At 32.1% G+C, this 18,714-nt stretch overlaps 1 protein-coding gene across 1 annotated transcript in view; it reads left to right on the plus strand.

Moving 5' to 3' along the window:
- CDON (cell adhesion associated, oncogene regulated) overlaps positions 1–18,714 on the plus strand; it is a 55,575-nt gene that overhangs the window by 15,092 nt on the left and 21,769 nt on the right. Inside the window, exons 9-17 of the mRNA XM_051986724.1 lie at positions 715–889; positions 1,737–1,868; positions 3,733–3,936; positions 4,309–4,490; positions 4,970–5,075; positions 9,230–9,352; positions 11,433–11,654; positions 15,052–15,329; positions 17,695–17,774. Coding sequence (XP_051842684.1) covers positions 715–889; positions 1,737–1,868; positions 3,733–3,936; positions 4,309–4,490; positions 4,970–5,075; positions 9,230–9,352; positions 11,433–11,654; positions 15,052–15,329; positions 17,695–17,774 — 1,502 coding nt within the window. The remainder of the gene's footprint in view (positions 1–714; positions 890–1,736; positions 1,869–3,732; positions 3,937–4,308; positions 4,491–4,969; positions 5,076–9,229; positions 9,353–11,432; positions 11,655–15,051; positions 15,330–17,694; positions 17,775–18,714) is intronic.

Here is an 18,714-nt window from a genome sequence, read left to right on the forward strand (position 1 = left end):
GCCAGAGAATTTGGTGTGAAGTCTGAGCCCTTTTCATTTGGATTTTGGTAATGTTTTCATCTTGGATCATGCATTAAAATGAAATGAAAAAATTTCTTCTCTTTGTTTTCAGGGCCAAGCAAGTTCCCTGAAAAAATATGATATAAAAAAGAAATCAATTTTTATTGCATTAAATGTTCAAGACATAACTCCTGATTAATCATAGGAGAAATCTCTAGTTAACTAGTACTTTTTGAAGCACTTTGTAAATTTTAAAGTACTATAAAGTGACATATTGTTATTCATAGTCCTGCTATTACTACTACTACTACTAATAGATTGTTTAACTAGTTATACTAGTATCTGAAAATCTTCTCTTTCTAATTTGAATAAGTTTAATAATTCTGGAAAAAATAGTTAATTCATATTTCCTTATGACTAATTATAACTCAATGAATCCTTAACTAAGAAGACCGATCTTACTGGATCTCCTTTTTTACTTATCCTTTCTACATAGTATGAAAAGGGTTTTTGTCTCCCTTTCTGCAGATGCTTTACCAAATGCCACATCTCTTCTGAGTTGTTTGAGGTACAGTTCTTAGTTCAAATGCTTAATACTGACTGAAATGAGAGGAAAAAATGTTCTTCTGTTCTGGATTTCCCCTTTCCTCTCCCCATCAGCCTTTCTCTCTTACCTGGATACTGTTTTTTACCTTTGATTTTCCTCTTATACAGCTGGATGATGGAGTTGGTTTAGTGGGAAACTGGCACACAGTTAGAGTTCCTGGAAGTGAAAATGAACTCCACCTAACAGAACTGGAACCATCCAGTCTTTATGAAGTCTTAATGGTAGCAAGAAGTGCAGCAGGGGAAGGACAGCCTGCCATGCTTACCTTCCGAACTAGCAAAGGTAACAGGCCTGCTCCCTGTTATTTGAGGAATGGAATAACTATATATTATTTTATTAGCAATTAGCTAAGCCTATATAACATGATGCCTATATATGGGAGGGCACAGAAACAATTACCATGAGATAGTTTCTCTTCTCCTCCCCTCCCCAGTCCCATGAAAAATTTTAAATTTTAACAGTGTTTATTACCCTGAGGTGGCTTTTGATGAAAGATAAATTATTAGTGTGTATAAACATGTTATTTTATCAGAACATATCACAACTTTGTAATGAATTTTATCAAGTAATTCATAGTAATTTTAAATTTTTGACTTTCATGCTACTTAGTACCAATAAACTTTTTAGTTGTTAAAATAACCAATTTTATTTTTTTCTAATTTTGAGATTTTTGGCATCTTGCTGAAGAGGCACTTATCAGAAGATATTTGATAACACATTTTGATTTCTAGATTTGAGACTTAATTCTATTAAAATAAAACTGAATAAGTAATGAGATTTTTAATAAGTCATGAGCCTTCTGAATGCATCATTATGTGACTTGGTCATTGCATATTATTTTTTCCAACTTGTTTTGCAAGTTAGGAAACTGAGTCTCAGAGGAGGAAAATAACTTACTCAAGATTACATAAGTAGTAAATGGTAAAAGTATATTAACTTTCTTTTGTTATTACTTCCAGAGAACCTCAAAATTACCCAGATATTTAAAACCAAATTCCATGAGCTAAAAATTAAAATTTATTAACACTATACATTTAATAAAGAAGAAATATTTGTATGCACATAATCCAGTTGGAATTTTCCAGAATTTCTTTCTTTGAGCTCATAATATTTTTCATAAACTTGATAGAGAGAACATCATCATCAAAAAACACCCAGGCTTCCTCTCCACCGGTGGGCATCCCTAAACATCCTGTTGTTTCTGAGGGGACCAACAGCAATTTCGGGGTGGTGCTTACAGATCCCTCCAGGCATAGTGGAGGTAAACATTTAATTTATATTTCTGTTCATTTTATATCATCAAATAAAGTGAGTTATCTTATTAGCTGATTTATTTCAACTTAAACTTTTGTTGGTTGTGTAATGTTTGTAATATGCTACATTTTCAATTTCTGTCCTTGTTTTTTTTTCTTTGGATTATCACATTGTTGTGCATAATTATTGGTAACCCTTTGTCTTTTGTACTGTTCAAGTGAATTCATATATAAAAATCTAAAAGGTTATCCAACTTCAAAACTCATCAGATTTTATGGCTGTTATTTGGAAAAAGAAAATAATTGAAAATTGTTAATTTGCATCTAATTCCTACAGCAGTCATCTTAATGCCTCTTTTCTTTTTAGAGACACTTTTAATTATTATCTTTGCTATGATAAAATTTAACATTTTCTTGCTCTTAAGAGATTCCATGTTTGAAACTATTCCTGTTGAAAAATTAAGTGAATGCCCCATCTAATCTTATGGGTATTAACAGTCTTTGATATAAAGATTTGGTCAGGTTGCATCTTGATGATTAAATGTTGATGCTCACTGGCCCCACAGCTGAAACATAATTTGCATTTGTTGTGGCTTGACCCCTGTGAAAGGCATAAAATTTCCGTACCTACCAATGCAAATTTGCAAACTTCTCACTTGTATTCTTTCTATCTTTTATGGGCTGATTGTATATACAGTGTGTAAACCTTCACAATTTTGAATCTGTCTTCTAGAATTTAACTGCTTCTCTTATATATAAGCAAGTTTCTTTTTAGTAATTTGCTTTTACTTTTGGTATAGTAGCCTTCTGAAAGGCTTCAGCTGTCTGAAAATCTTTACTGTATATCTATATCTAAGAAGAATTCCTTATATTCAAAACTATCATCTGAATGTTTTCTCTCCCTATCCTACTTATTCAAATGTAGTCTTTAGGTCTCTTTGGGCATGGTATTGTTAAAATGTATTTTTCCTTTGTATTTTCTTTAATAGTTTGCTTATGTGTTTTGTATATCTTCCTAGATAGGCTTTAGTCTTACATATGTTAATAAAATGAAGGTCAGGTATTTTTTATAAAATATCAGATTTACTAACAGAAATTTTATTCACTTTCTGTTTCCATTGCTTTCTAATTTGAAGCAAGTCCAGTAAGTATTGATAAAATTTGCCTGTGTGAGTTTGTTCTTTTTTTATATTTTAAGCAATTTATGGAATAAGTCGGACTCTATAAGTATCCATATGTTAAGATAGAATAACTTTCAAGAAAATGTTAACATACATCTTTTTGTGGTTTTTACCAATTCACATGTTTTCTTAGACTATCACTTCTGTATATTTGTAAGATGCTCTATCTGCACATTTGTCTGCATAGCACTATAGTTACGGGTGCTCTAACAGAAATTTTTTCACTGTATACTTTTTTGTTAGCATAAGGGAAATAATATATTTAATGACTTAAATCATCGCCTCGTTTAATATTAAAAAGCCAAATAAAAACTGCTGAATTTTAGCAATATTTGTCCACAAACCTAAAATAATATGGTGAAAATGATTTCATCCTACCAATTTTCCTTTTATTAGACAATACTTAAACTAGTTTATAGACAGTTTGTGACTTCTGATTCTGTTATTGTTTCTTGCCTTTGGAGCATCAAAATTTTTATTAGTAGTTTGAGTAAGAGGTCAGGAAAGATTGCAAGATAAAACTTGTCAATTTTACCATTGGTTGACAACTGTGATAAAAGATTTAATGAGAATAGAGGTCCAGAATATTGAAAAAAGTAAGGTTCCTGGCTTATTTATATTATTCAAATCATCTTGGAGCCTATTACTGTGAATGTTCAAAAGTTGTTTGCTATTGTATTTCCTTTTCTAGTTCCAGAAGCACCAGATCGACCTACTATCTCTACTGCCTCAGAGACTTCTGTATATGTCACTTGGATTCCTCGGGCAAATGGAGGTTCTCCCATCACTGCTTTCAAGGTTGAATATAAAAGGATGAAGAATAGTGACTGGCTGGTGGCAGCTGAAGACATTCCACCTTCCAAACTTTCTGTGGAAGTGCGTAGCTTAGAACCAGGTACTTTAACCCAGACATCTGTTTCACATCAGTCTTTTATATCATTCTAGATTTAACAGGAAAAAAAAAAAGAATTTTCTTTGACTAAATTTGACTAAAATTGCCTGGTTCTGATGATGGCACTCATTCTGTTAATTCCAGTTAATGTTTGCAAAAGTTTGGCAAAACTTAACAAGCTATATTTAGAACCCTTGTCTTTTTTTTGAGACTCTCTTTAGAGCATTACCTATTTGTCCTGAGGCTGTCTGAAAGAAACCAGGTAAATAAGACAGTAGCCTAAGGAAACTTTTTTTTTATGTTTAATGATAAATTGTATTTTGTCTTCTATTAGCTGTTCATGACTTTCTAAGCTATGTATTTTCCTTTCAAAAGGCTCCACGTACAAATTTAGAGTAATTGCTATCAACCATTATGGTGAGAGTTTTCGAAGCTCTGCATCTCGCCCTTATCAAGTAGCTGGATTTCCCAACCGTTTTTCCAACCGTCCAGTTGCTGGACCTCACATCACATATACAGAAGCTGTCAGTGATACCCAGATTATGTTGAAATGGACAGTGAGTAGCAACATCATCTTTTTAGCAAATTTTCTGTTTTGGTTGTATTTGTAGTTAGTTGTGATAACTCTATTGTAGATAAAGAGGCCTTTGAATTTTTTATTGAGGGGAAGCTGAGGCATAGAGCTTTTAAATAGCTTTTTAAAATCACATAGTACTGAAAATGAAATGCCTTTCTCTTTAGTTCCCTTCCAAATATTCTGTTCACTACTCTTTAGTGGTTTAATAATTTGAAACCAGATGTACTTTTATGCTGTTGAGCTTAGTAGAGTGAATTGTTTTATTTTGTTGTTGTTCTTGTTTCAACCCTGCAGCAGGGTAGGCTTCTAAGCCGATTTCCTTTTATTACATTTTAATCTAAAGTACAAGCAACGTAATAGAAAGATAAAACCAGAAAAACATTAAATAAATGAAAATGAAATTTCATAAATATAAAACTTCTGTTTCATCTTTGCTGAGTCTTTCCTTCTGTTTTTCAGTACATTCCTTCAAGCAACAATAACACACCTATCCAAGGATTCTATATCTATTATCGACCAACAGATAGTGATAATGACAGTGATTATAAGAGGGATGTTGTAGAAGGTAAGTCCTTTTAAGTCTATTCTTTAGACTTAAGGACCAAGAAAGAATTCTGAGGAGATTGTGGAGATGGGAGATGTAGTACTAAGAAATACCAAAGCAGTTTTTTCTCAGTGACTCTATTATAGTTAAACTCAGCCTATTAAAATGTTCCTAAGAGAGAAGTATAAGTGATTGGCTGACATCTAAATCTGTTCTATTTTGCCTTTGAGAAGTGTCTTGACTTTCTGTTCACAATTTACTTGTTCTTTTTGAGTTTTAAAGGCTATTATTTCTCATCAGAATGTTCTGTCAGTTTAAAGGAAAAATTTAAATCCTACCAATGAAATTTAGATGTAAAATCATAAATTTATTACTTTTAATTCCTTAATTGTGTTCTATTAACCCATGACAGCAAACAAAAGGACATTAGCTGGCTTCTCTTTCTAGACAACATCTTTTCATTGTGCTCCATTATAAATCTGCCTGTTTTATTTCACTGGTTCTTTATTTTTCTGTCCCTGCTTTCTATTTAGAATCAATCTGAGATCAATGAGAAGTGTTTCTTAAATGAACAAAAATAAACATTTCCATCTTTTTTCAATGGCATAAAATCTAGTCATCTTCAGTGAGATGGTGCCTAAGTCATTGTCATGTAATTTTTTTCTAGAGAATTGAAACCGTCAAATAAATGTTCATTAAGGCTTACATTTAGATTTAAAATAGAATAGAGATGACACATTGATAAATTCTTGTAAAGAAGATCTGGTATGAGTGGTCTTAGTTATTTCTAAATTCAATTTGAGCCAAAAGTATGATGCACCTGCTTCAGAACAAAATACTGATGCTTTCTTAGTCTACATTAATAGCTATAGAATTTCCATATTGAGAGAGGTGTGATAGTATCATTGAGTGTTTTCCTCACTGGTCTTATATCTGAAGTGTGTATTTGGTTCTAGGTGGCAAATTTATGAGAATTATTTAAAAATGAGTGTTTAAAATGGATTAAACCTCAGTGATCATTATGTTTACTCTCTCTCTCTCTCTCTCTCTCTCTCTCTTTCACATGCACACACACGCACACACACACACACACACACACACAATTTCTCAACTTGTACTTACGGAACTACAATGATTTGCCCTAACTTACACACATCACTAAGTAAGTGACAGGGCACTAGAAAGACCTTAATGGCAGGGATTCTGAATGCCATATGGAAGAGTTCAAGGAACTAGGAAAATGTGATAGGTAGGTTTGAATATATGAGGGGCTTTTGAGGGAAAAAACAAATATATGTTTCAGAGGGCAGAAACAAGTAATTTAGAAAGATAATTGTCAGTTCAAAATAAGAAAGAACTTCATAATGTTTAAAAATGATTAGCCATGGGGAATGACTTATCTTTTTTCCCTACTCTAATTACATGTAAAAAGTTTTTAATATTAATTTTTAAAAATGTTGAGTTCCAAATTTTCTCCCTTCCATCTCTCTGATTGAGAATGTAAGCAGTTTGTTATAGGTTACATATATGCAGTCATGCAAAATATATTTTCATATTAATCATGTTGGGGAATAAAATACAGAAAAAACCAACACAGAAAAATAAAGTAAAATATAGTGTACTTTCTCTGAAGGTAAATAGCATTTTTTTTTAATCATAAGTCTTTCAGAATTATTTTGAATTTTTGTATTGCTGAGGATAGTTAAGTCATTCACAGTTGATCATCATATAATATTGCTATTCATGTAAGTCTGGGGTTTTCTGAAAACACCTTGCTTATTGTTTCTTATATCACAACTTGTCCTGCCAGACAGACCAGACTGTCCCTGGCAATATTCTTTTTATGTATTTATATCTGTCTGTCAGTGAAATTTTAGAAGTTATTCTAGCATTGGAAAGATTGGCTTATGTGACCTCTGTAGTTCTTCCTGATAGATTCTCTCACATGTTAACTGTCCTAATAGATGGATCTTCTTGATATCAAACAATATCAAAAAAATTTTTTATCTTGCCTGATGTATTTAAGTACTGAATAAATCAAAGCATTAATCATTCTAAACCATTTTTGCTTAGTTCTTTCCTCTGTATTGTAAATTTTTAACTTTTACAATTTATTTGTAACAAAGAATACCCCCCCATAAATATTATGCTAGTTGAAATTAAACCAGCTAATGCAAAATAAACAAATAAATGCAATTCCCAAATATTAAAGAAGCATAGACTATCTCATGCTTATGTGCTATGGGATTTATTACCAGATGACTCATTATGACAATTTAATATTAACTTAACATTAAATATAGTGAATGGATTAAAATTTTTCTCTAGGTAATTCTTTGTAGGAAACATAGTTCTTTACTCATTCTATTTCCATTAGTGATGTGAAATAGAAACCTCAAACCTGGTGTGATAATTACTCAGAAGAATGTTTATGAGGATGTAGGAGTAGGACCAGGGTAAGATACTCTATAGGGCAGAGAAATGATGAGGAGGGCTTTGGAAAAATGTTGGCTTTTAAGAATAGGCCAGTTTCCAGCTTCAACCAGCATTTAAGTAAATATTCTTTTGAGCCCTCTTACCATTTACAAATGGGGCATAGAATTATTTTTGAATGAACCTTTCAGTCTCTTAATTCTAAAACAAGCAGATCCTAATCCTTTTAAAATGTGAATATCTATGTGTGGAGAGTTTTGTTTAGTGATCTGGTAAAGGCAGTTGTTTCCAGGTAGAAATTTTTTTTCTCTGTAGAATTAAAAAGGATCCTGAGTCCTGTAAGCTGAATAGGTTTTGAGGGTGTGTGTGTGTGTCCACGCGTGCATGTGTGTGTACATGTGCACATTTGAGAGTGTGCTACATGAGTAGTGTACTCACTCTTTAATTAATCCTTAAATCAGTAGGTGGTATAGTTGAGTTTCTAAGAAACAGTGGAAACAGTTGGAAGAAGCATTTTCTGAGAGGGATTAAAAGTACTCAAACAGTTAATTAAACACACCAAGAACGGTCTCTATTTATTAAAATTTGTCACAAGTCCATGAAAGTAAAGATGGAGGGTGAGTTATACTGAAGTGCTCAGTTTAGGAGAGTTTCTAAATGAAGAGTTGGCAGTGAGCCAGTGATAACAGAATCATTCTATTAGCCGTGCTTATTTGGCTTGGAGTCTCTGACTCAAGAGACTGAATAAAAACTGAAAGAAAAGAGCCTAGTCTTTCCCTTAGAGGGATAGCTTATTTGAGCATTATCATTCAGAAATTAAGTACCTATTTGTAGCTCATCTTATATGCCTGCAACTAATTGGAGATTTGAGAATTTAATAAGACATCTTTGCTTGCTCTATATAAGTTGTCATTTAAGGTAAAGAAGAATGATTTTACTTATTTTTATGCTTCCTGGTAAAGGGACAAACGAGTACCTTTTTTTCTTGTATGATTTAAGACTGAAATAAGAATTCAGAAAAGCCAAATATTTATCTGATCCTGATATAATCCTATAAGCATTTTTAAAAGTAATGCTAGTGTTTTCTTAATAGTACTGTATCAAAACTACAAAGCTTGGCTTTTGTACAACCTGAGTTCTAAGTCTAAACTCTCCACATCTCTATTTGGTTTCAAAATATTAGAAATATTGTTAACTTATTTCGCTGAGAAAGCAAGAAAATTTTTAAAAATCATTTATTAAATGCTTGTCTTTTGTGACTAGTAAATATCATAGACATTGTGATAAACTAGCACAATTTCCAAGAGTATTGAATATTAAATAATAATATTGTCTCATCACCACAGTGCTCCCAGCAGCTTTCAAAAGTTACATATAATGTCATGGAAGAGGGCACATTATCTTTTACAATAAAGAGAATATCCTCACTGACAAAAGCATAGATGTTAATAGTATTGAAATAAGAAAATTTAAGTATTTCCTTTATATGTACTTTGCAGGGAGGAAGTTAGTGGGAGGCTTGATTTTTGGTCAATTGGTAGAAAAAACCTCCTAACAATTAGAGCTGGCCAAAAATGGAATGAACCTTAGGAGATAGTCAGTTCTCTATCACAGGAGGACTTTAGAGGTTGATAATGTTTTAGGTAGAATTCATGATATAAGTAAGAGTTGGTGTAGCCTCTGCAGTTCTGGCTCTGTGATTGTGTACAAGTCTGATTTTAAATAATATCATTCCTTTCCAGGTTCAAAACAATGGCATATGATTGGTCACCTCCAGCCAGAAACGTCTTATGACATTAAAATGCAATGTTTTAATGAAGGGGGAGAAAGTGAATTTAGCAATGTAATGATCTGTGAAACTAAAGGTGAGTAAGAGATAGGTTTTTTTTGTGCTTTTCTCTGAGGCAGTTAAACTTCCCAGGATTAGAATAACCAACCCATGGCCTTCCAGTACCAAGATATGGTAAACATTGGTTTTGGAGTCTTGCCTTTGATGTTTACTTTTTGATCCTGTACATGTCACTTCATTTTGTCGGATTGTTATAAGGGAAATACTTTTGTACACTTTAAAATACTCAAGTTCAAATTGTTAGAAGTATCCATTAGTATCACCTTGTCTCTTTCATCATATAAATTCAGTGCCAAATCATCTTCAAAAACAAAAGATAATAATGCACAAATGCATAGAAGCCATGGTTTAAAAGAAAAAATTTCACACAGAGCTTTTGAGACTTGTCTTTGTTTAAGTGCTTAGTATATATCAAGTTTTGTTGGATACAGAGCAGTTATATTAGTCATTATGGGAGATTAAAGAGAGAGTCCCTCCTCAAAAGCTTACAGTCTCTATTAGAAAAACAAAATATAATAATGGTATAAGAATAGTAATGGTGCAAATATAAAATACACAGTAATGCCTCATCTATCTAGCAACATCAGTCAGTGAAGAGGTTGATTTAATTGCATTTTGACATTACCCTTTTAATTACTTAAACTTTTCTTAGTTTAGCTTTGAATGAAAATACTTTATTCTCTCAAAAGTTTTCTTTAATGATTTATGAAGATGATGATCTTTATAGAATATTATGCATTTCCTTACCCACCTAAGCATAGGAAACAACCTTTTCTGTTTGTCTGATGCCTTCATTATAGACACCCAGTATTGCTATAATTATTATTACTATATAGTAATTTTATATATAAGTTCATATATATATATATATATATATAATAATTATCCCAGCAGAGGTTGCAGTTTTGTGTGGAGAGTGCCAAACTTGGGCTCAGAGGCCTGAAGTCCAATCCAGCTTCTAACACCTAAATAGTTTCATGACCTCTTAGACAAGTCAGTGGGGATTCCTTTTGTAATTTTGTGAAATTCTCAGTTTTCTTATCTGTAAACTGAGGATAAGAATTCACAGCACAGTTGTGAAGTTCAAATTAGATGTGAAGGGCTTTACAAACCTTAAGGCACTATATGAATGTCTGCTACTGTTGTCACTGTCACCTTAAAGAATTGTCTGCAGTAATTTTGCCTGTGATTACATTGTCAGAAGTATGAGTTGAATCTAGGTTTACTTAGCCCACTTAAGATGCCATTACTATTTTTTTTTGAGCTTTTTCCTGTTTCTCAGTTATATTACAGATAGCTGAGGTAACAAGATAAGTGAGGTATCAGTGCAGATCACATTGGATATATAAGTGCCTGATTTATATATTTAGATGTTATCTTGAATTTCATAAATACCATTTGTGTCATTTCCTTTTCCCACTCTGTTAATAGTATATGAAGAATACTTTGATTTATACTGTTTTTTTAAAACAAAATTTTAATATTTAATATATTAATAAATATCCCAACTATCCCAGAACTACTGAACATGAATGATTTTTTCCTTTTTTTGATTTTCTAATATGAAGCATTATTTTCAATATATTTAAAATTGCATTCTGATAATTGATCATTCTGATCAGTTTTCTCATCTAAAAACTATCTTTTAACATTCATGATATTATGGAAATATAAAATATTCATTCTGGGACATTTTCAGATTGGTATAGGTCAAATAGCAATAAATTCTTTTTTCCTTAACAGTTATTTAAAAATTTGATATATTTTACTAATTTGGCAAATTATTTATTCAATAATTAAATTGGTATCTTATACTTAGAAAAAAATTGTCCTAAACAGGCTTATAATATTTTTCTGCTTTTTTTCCTTTTTGATTTTCTTCAAGTTTTATAAGCCGAAGCTGTTCAGGATTAAAATTGTCTTGAGACTTGAAGTATTTTAACTTTAAGTCCTTTCTGTGACTCATTGGTGATTAGATCATCTCACTAACAAGAGTAAACAGACACGCTTGCATTCTTATACAAACCTACAATGAATAAACCATTTCACAGAGAGTATGCACTCTGAGACCATGCTTTCCATTGTTTTTCAATTAGTGAAAAGAGTTCCTGGGGCCTCAGAATATCCTACCAAGGACTTGAGCACCCCTCCAAACTCTTTTGGAGGTGGAGGGAATGTTGGTCCAGCACTGGGTCCTGCCCGGAGCAGTGATATGCTGTATTTGATCGTAGGCTGTGTGCTTGGAGTTATGGTGCTTATTCTCATGGTTTTCATTGCCATGTGCTTGTGGAAGAATCGACAGCAAAATACCATACAGAGTAAGTAATTTAAATGTTACTCATTTTTCTTTCCAAAAAAGGATGGGCAGGAAAGTATTATTGGAATAAATATTGACTTTCAACACTTATCAACACTTTCAACACTTATTTAAGTGTCGTGGTACAAAATATAAATGTTTAAAGCTATTAGTTCAGAATAGGTTAGATCACTATTCTTACTGTTTTCACTTGCAAGCCAAAATAAGTAGAGCATTAAATTGCCCAGGAAAAATAAATGCTCTGATCAACAATACTAAACAAGCCAAAAGTAACCTGCCCCTAAACAAAATAATTGATTTAGTCCTGGGAATATTGGCAATTTAGACCACCAGAGAGGAACAATAAGGAAGCAAGCAGACCATCTTCTTAGTATTACAAATTTCATTTGTTAACATTATAGTAGAAAGGAAGGTGCTAGAGAATTTCTAAGTACCATTGTTTGGATTGTCTAGCATTTAAAATCAGTCCCATTACTTTAAATGTTATCCATAGTTGTTCATGAAGTTAAGGTTTTAGGGGACAATTTAGTTTTGAATGGGTTCCCCATGAAAATCTTATAGGCTAATTGATTATATACAAAATAACTATATAGGTACCATTGTGAAACAGATTATAATCCTTTTCGTTGCACTTTCTCCTTTTCCTTTTCAAGCTTTTAACTAAATAGGATGACCAGATCATATGGGAAATTTACAGTTTTAATTTAGATTCCTTTGTCCTCCCCCCAGTAAAGTGAAATATTTAAAAAGGGAAGAGAGGCCCAGCAGGGATATGGCCAGCATCGGCAGAAGTTAAAATTTTTGTTTGCAGTGAACTTTCTTTTTAATTTATAGCACAGAAAAACTTGCTTTTTGGCAGAGAATATTTAATTAACAAGATTTTCCCCTGTCATAAGTTGTGTGGATTCAGCAGTGTCATTTATACATTTCCTTGTACTTTATGCTGCCTGAAATGTTGATAGGCTTCCTACTAGATTAATATAGGGGATGTGTGAGTGTTCAAGGAAGACTATCATCTGTGGTATGAAAGCTACTGAACTTTTTTCAATGCTATTATCCAATTTTGGTATTCACCTGGCACTTAAATCTTACCTGTTACTCCAAGATGTTTTGGCATATACAGTGGCCACACCCTGGTAAACATCTTGTCAGATGGGCTAAATCAGGTGGAGGGTTACAGTCCCCTTGGTGAATTTGGGGAGGTGGTTCTACCACAAGCATGCAAAGACTTTCCCCAGTGGAATGGGTTGAATGAGAACAATTTGTTCTAATGGCCTTGAAGGAAACTGAAGCAGGAGCTGTGAATTCTTAGATCAGATATTGAAGATGCCAACATCATTTACTGCATCCCAGGCTATTACCAATCATCCTGATTTTTGTCTTGAACTAGGCTTCAGTGACTCTAGAAGAAAGAGACTAATGATTGTACACAACTGCTTTCTTTAAATCCAATTCAGAAGCAAGTCAAGATATCTCTTGTGATGTCATTAGTCCTCTTTGAAAGTGAAGAACAAACAATAACAGCAGATTGATATGACCAGATGGGTGTGAAGTGTATTCATATACATATGTATCACATATAGATATATAGATGTGTGTGTGTGTGTGTGTGTGTATATATATATATATATATATATATATATATATATTAGAATTGTTTATCATTTTCTTTTGTAACATTTCTTTAACAAAGAGAATAGGATGATTCTCTCATCTTAGATAATTTTTGTATTTTCTCTAAATTGTTAGAATATTCAAGGAGGTATATAGACTATTTGGAAATGGATAGATAACTTCATTTTGATACCTCATTTATACTTATAAATTTTTTTCTTTTTTGGAAAAAAATTGAATTTCCCACTTAATTTTTTAATGTACCCCTTCCCCATTGAACAATAAAAAAGAAACAAAAAGAAAAGAAAACTTTCATAGCAAAATTTGTAATTAAGTGAAATTAATTTTCACATTGGTCATTTTCAGAACTCTAGGTCTCCTTCTGCATTTTAAGTACATCAGCTATCTGGTTTCATCTTTAATCCTCTGGAAGCAGGGTTTATCATTGCATTGATCAGAGTTTTTAAAGCTTTCAGATTTTTCTTCATAATAACATCACATGCAAATTGTTTTCTAGTTTTGTCTTCACTTTGTATCAATTCATAGAAATTCTGAAACTGCCCATTTTGTAATTTCTTATGATTCAATGATATTCCATCATACTCATGTCAGTTTGTTCCCCAATAGGTGCATACTTCTTTAGTTTTTATTTTTTGCTTCTATGAAAACAGCTACTTCAATTTTTTTTGGTGAATATGAGTCCTTTTCTTTTTTATTTGTACTCTTTGAGGTGGAGAGGATCTGTTCTTAGTGGTGATTTTGCAAACTCAAAAGGTATGCACATGTTTGTGACTTTGAGGCATTGTTCCAAAATTGCTTTTCAGAATGGCTAGACTAATTCACAGTTCCACCAACAAAGCATTAATGTACTTATTTTCCCAGGTCCCCTTTAATATTTATCAATTTCCTCTTTTATTATCATTGCCAAACTAATGGGTATGAGGTAGAATCTTGGAGTTATCTTAGTTTACATTTCTTTCTTTATTTACTATTTTTATTTTATTATATATATATATATGTATATATACATATACACACATATATATATTATTTTATTATTTACATTTATTTTATTTATTTGAAAGATTTTTTTCGTATGTTTACATGGATAGTTTGGGTTTCTTCCTTTGAAAGCTGCTTTTTGAAATATTTTACTATTTCTTGGATGATTCTAAAAGATCTTTAGAATATTTGTTTTGAAATTTGTTACCTAAAAATTAAAAAGCCTTTTTGTTGAATGCTAATTCATTACTAGACTGAAATCTGTGTGAATTTAAGCATCTTTTCTCAGTATTTCTTTGAGTATTTCTATATTCCACAGTTTGTGGGGATTTTTTTGAGTCTTTTATGTCATTCTATCAAGAAATTCAAAGTTGATTCAAGAGGATTCATTCAGTATGTAATGAAAATAATAAACAGTGATAATTTGTTCAGTGTTTGTCTTCCAAATAGTAGAGCTTTGAAGCAATAACTTATAGAGTACTATTTAAAGTTTTCTTTGCATCTTTTATCATGGCAAAATTAGATGCTAAGCAAAGAACAGTTAGTATTTGTATTCTAGATCAATCAACAAATATTTATTATCTCTGCTAGGCATTGGATATAAGTACAAAGAATGAAATAATTCTTTTTTAAGGGGAGAGGAAGCAATTTGTACATAGAAATGTATACAGCATAAATATGAATAAAAACAAATCCTGATTGGTTTAGTCACTTTCATCAATAAAATTTAGTGATACCCTTTTCAGCGTCTTACTTTTATTCTTGTCACATTCTCTTAACAGAATATGACCCACCAGGATACCTTTATCAAGGCTCAGATATTAATGGACCAGTGATGGAATACACCACTTTGCCTGGCACAAGTCGAATCAATGGCAGTGTCCATGGAAACTTTATCAGCAATGGAACCCTCAGCAATGGCTGTCCACATCTCCACCATAAAGTTCCCAATGGAGTCAATGGGATAATGAATGGGAATGTTAATGGAGGACATTACCCTGGACACAATTCCCTTACCAGAACTCATGTGGAATATGAGCACCCTCACCACTTAGTGAATGTAAGAGAATTTCTACTTATAAGAAAAAGCCTTCTATGGACAGCAAGGTGCCAAGGTATAGAAAAAGGGTCAGCATATCTTGCTTTTGGTCATGAAAGCACTGCATGTTCCCTTAAGTGGAATGTACTATAGATAGTATTGTAATCCAGGGTAGTCACCATTTTCTTCTTTCTAATTCTAATTTTAAGTTGTTAGGTACAAATTATTACAAGTTAATGTATTTGTATTTAATAATTAAACTTTAATCTAGAGCAATTCTAGAGCATAGATTTTGGAGTTTATTCTTGATAGTCCACAAAAATGTTACTGGATACAGACCAGGCTAATAAAATTGTTTCACCATTTTCCCCCCTTATTTCCTGTTTAATATATTATCATATCACATTCTTGACTGACAACCTTCTATAAGGAAAGAAACAGTTGTAAAGCTACTTTTAAAAAGTGATTTGGATCTACTTTGGTAGTGAAAATTTGAATAAGATAATTGCCATATTCTATATGAATTCTGACTATGGATTCATTCTCTTAGAAAATTAAATTTATTATATTGCTTATCATGAGTTCATATTGTCTTATTTTGTCAGAAAATTTTTGAGTTACTTAAAATAAGCATTCATATATTTCCCATTTTTCTGTTTCAAGTAAAAGCTTCTACACTGATGATTTTGTTATAAGTTGTACCAAGCAAAATTTTGAGGAGATAACAGGGTTGTTTTTTTCAAACTTACAAAAAATAAAATTCTCTTTTAATAAGGCTGTGCTTTAAGCTTGAATTTACATATTTATTTAAATGTCTTTTTTTTTTAAATCACAGATATGTAACCTAGACTTTTGTGCTGTGAAAAAATATTTGATTTGCCTCAATGCATCTCCTTTCTGAAAAGGAATAGTGATTTCACTATTGCATGTTGAAACAGATGGCTTATTTCCGAAATTATCAAAATTTTTGTCACTTTTTGTTCTTAGAGCTACTGAAAATTGCCCAAGAAAACAGAAGACAGTATTAAAGTTTGATTATCACATGCTGTTTCTATAAAGAATGGGCTACTTATTTGCTTTAGTAATTAAACCCAAGTAGTTTGGTTTTTGGAATAATATGTTGATATTTATGTGGTAGATTCTGCAATAGGAATATTTCCTTAGAAGTCTGTGTCTTTAATTTAAACTTTTTAGTTTTTGTTGAGATATTTTCCCTTTATTTTGTAAATACTTCTTCAGATTGGAAGGAGAATTTACATATACACATACATATTACACACGTGTGTTTATAAATTAATGCTGACTTCATGAGTATGATACTGTTTTAAAAATTTAGAAGCTATAATAATATAAATGGTTAATTTCATTTTCGAAGCTCTTATAAATTTTCATAGGCAATCTGAAAAGAACATATTCTCTCCTACATTTGAAAAAAGTAATTCCTGCTTCTAATTGATTTAGAGGCCATGTGCCTCTGAGAGAAATTTAAGGCCTTATATTCTACTTAACAATGACATTTCTGAGGCAACTAGAATTGAAAAGTATTGTTCTTGAACTTTCCCCAACCTTCAAGGCTAGATTTGGGTAAAGTGTAGTTCAGCCTCTTCCACTTAGTTTATTATTGTCAGTTTGACTTTTTCATCACAAAGTAGAATTCTAACTCTAAGCTTAGTCCACCTCTTAGAATCATTTCCCACTCTTGTCATCATGAATGCAAAGTAAGTATTTCACCATGAGATATGTGTGAATCTGGTTGTTTTGCTTAATTGCTGGGCAGTTTCTGCCAAAAGCAACACCAAAATATTACACTCTCCTTCAAGTCATTGCTGGCTAGTAATCTACTCCATCTGGAAAAATATAATGTATTTCAAAATTCTTATAATCAGAAGAGCCAACCTAATCATAATAATTATAGGAAAATGATGATAGATTTTATCTTGTGACATCACATGAACAACAGACTTTTATATCCAGTCTCTCCCAACTGAGATCACATGAAATTCTTTCATATATGGTTGAAAAGTAGAAGGATGCCATTTATAGAAAGTGATTATTAAATGTATTCTGGCCACATTTGATTCAAAACAAAGAAGAGAGATGATCATATTCTACCTTGCACTTATTTACTTTTTTTTATAAGTATAAAATACTTGGGAAAATACTCCATTTAATTGTGGAATACTATTTTAGTATTATGTAAAAGAATACCACTTTGTAAAATCTCAGCAATAAAGGAGATTTTTTTGCGTGATTACCGAGTGTCACTCTTGAAATCTGTCTTATGATATTATATTATCATAAACCTGTTTTGTAGATAGGGTTGAGTTAATAACTTATTATCTTCTTTTTTTCATTCCTCTTCTCTTCAACTGACTTCCTTACCTAGAGCGGTGGAATGTATACAGCACTGCCCCAGACTGACCCTTTGGAGTGTGTTAACTGCCGTAATTGTAGAAACAACAACAGGTAAGTAAGTGCAAGTATGTATACATAAGTATGAATGTAGAGTCTAGAGCTTATTTTCCTTTGATGATGGAAACTTTTGAGGTACTGCAATGGTGAGGTTTCTTCTGGTTAAAAGTCCAATGCTTCTTTATCTGTGCCTCATTGTCTGTCCTTCCTGTATTTCCAGAATGTTTTGCAGATATAAAAATTTTTTTCTGCTAGTTACAAAAATATTAAATTATATTCTTTTCTTTAAAAATAATGTAATATAATTATTAGTACATTTGGAGAGTAAAGATTAGAGCATTTCATACAAAGGAAGCTTTATGGGTTGCAATTTTATGATAACCTGTGATCATTAGTGTTGTTTAGTCATTTCAGTTGTCTGTTTCTTTGCGATCCATTTGGGGTTTTCTTGGTAATGGTACTGGAATGGCTTGGCAATACATTCTCTAGCTTATTTTATAGATGAGGAAACTGAGGAAAACAGAGTTAAGGGCTGTTAGAATCCTTACAAAGTGATGTCAGTTGCCTAATTTAGCATAGTACTTAACAAATTCTCTAGCTCACTAATGTATTTAAGTACTCATTGGAGTTCACACTTTTGGGAGATTCACAAGTCAGTATTCAGTATGAGATTCATAAGTCAGAAACCTACAATCCCACTCTCTTGGAGGAGGAGTCAGCCTTTTACACTGAGCATAAAAAAGAACTTCAGTGAGCAGTCAGAGTCAGTTCAGAAGAAACCTACTTTCAGAGACGGAACCAGATTCATTCATCCCATCTCACACCACCGTGGTGGCAGGCTTTCCTTTGCTTCTCCACTGAAAGATAGGCCTCTAAGAAAGCTACCTGGGCCCAAGGAAAGAGACGAGACTTGAAAAGAGAAAATAAACATTTGGTTTTTATCAGCTGGCTGTGTTTGGGTGATTATTACTTTGAACTACAACTAAGGCTGCCT

Source organism: Antechinus flavipes, chromosome 3 (assembly GCF_016432865.1).
Source record: "Antechinus flavipes isolate AdamAnt ecotype Samford, QLD, Australia chromosome 3, AdamAnt_v2, whole genome shotgun sequence".
In the NCBI taxonomy this organism is placed as follows: Eukaryota; Metazoa; Chordata; class Mammalia; order Dasyuromorphia; family Dasyuridae; genus Antechinus; species Antechinus flavipes.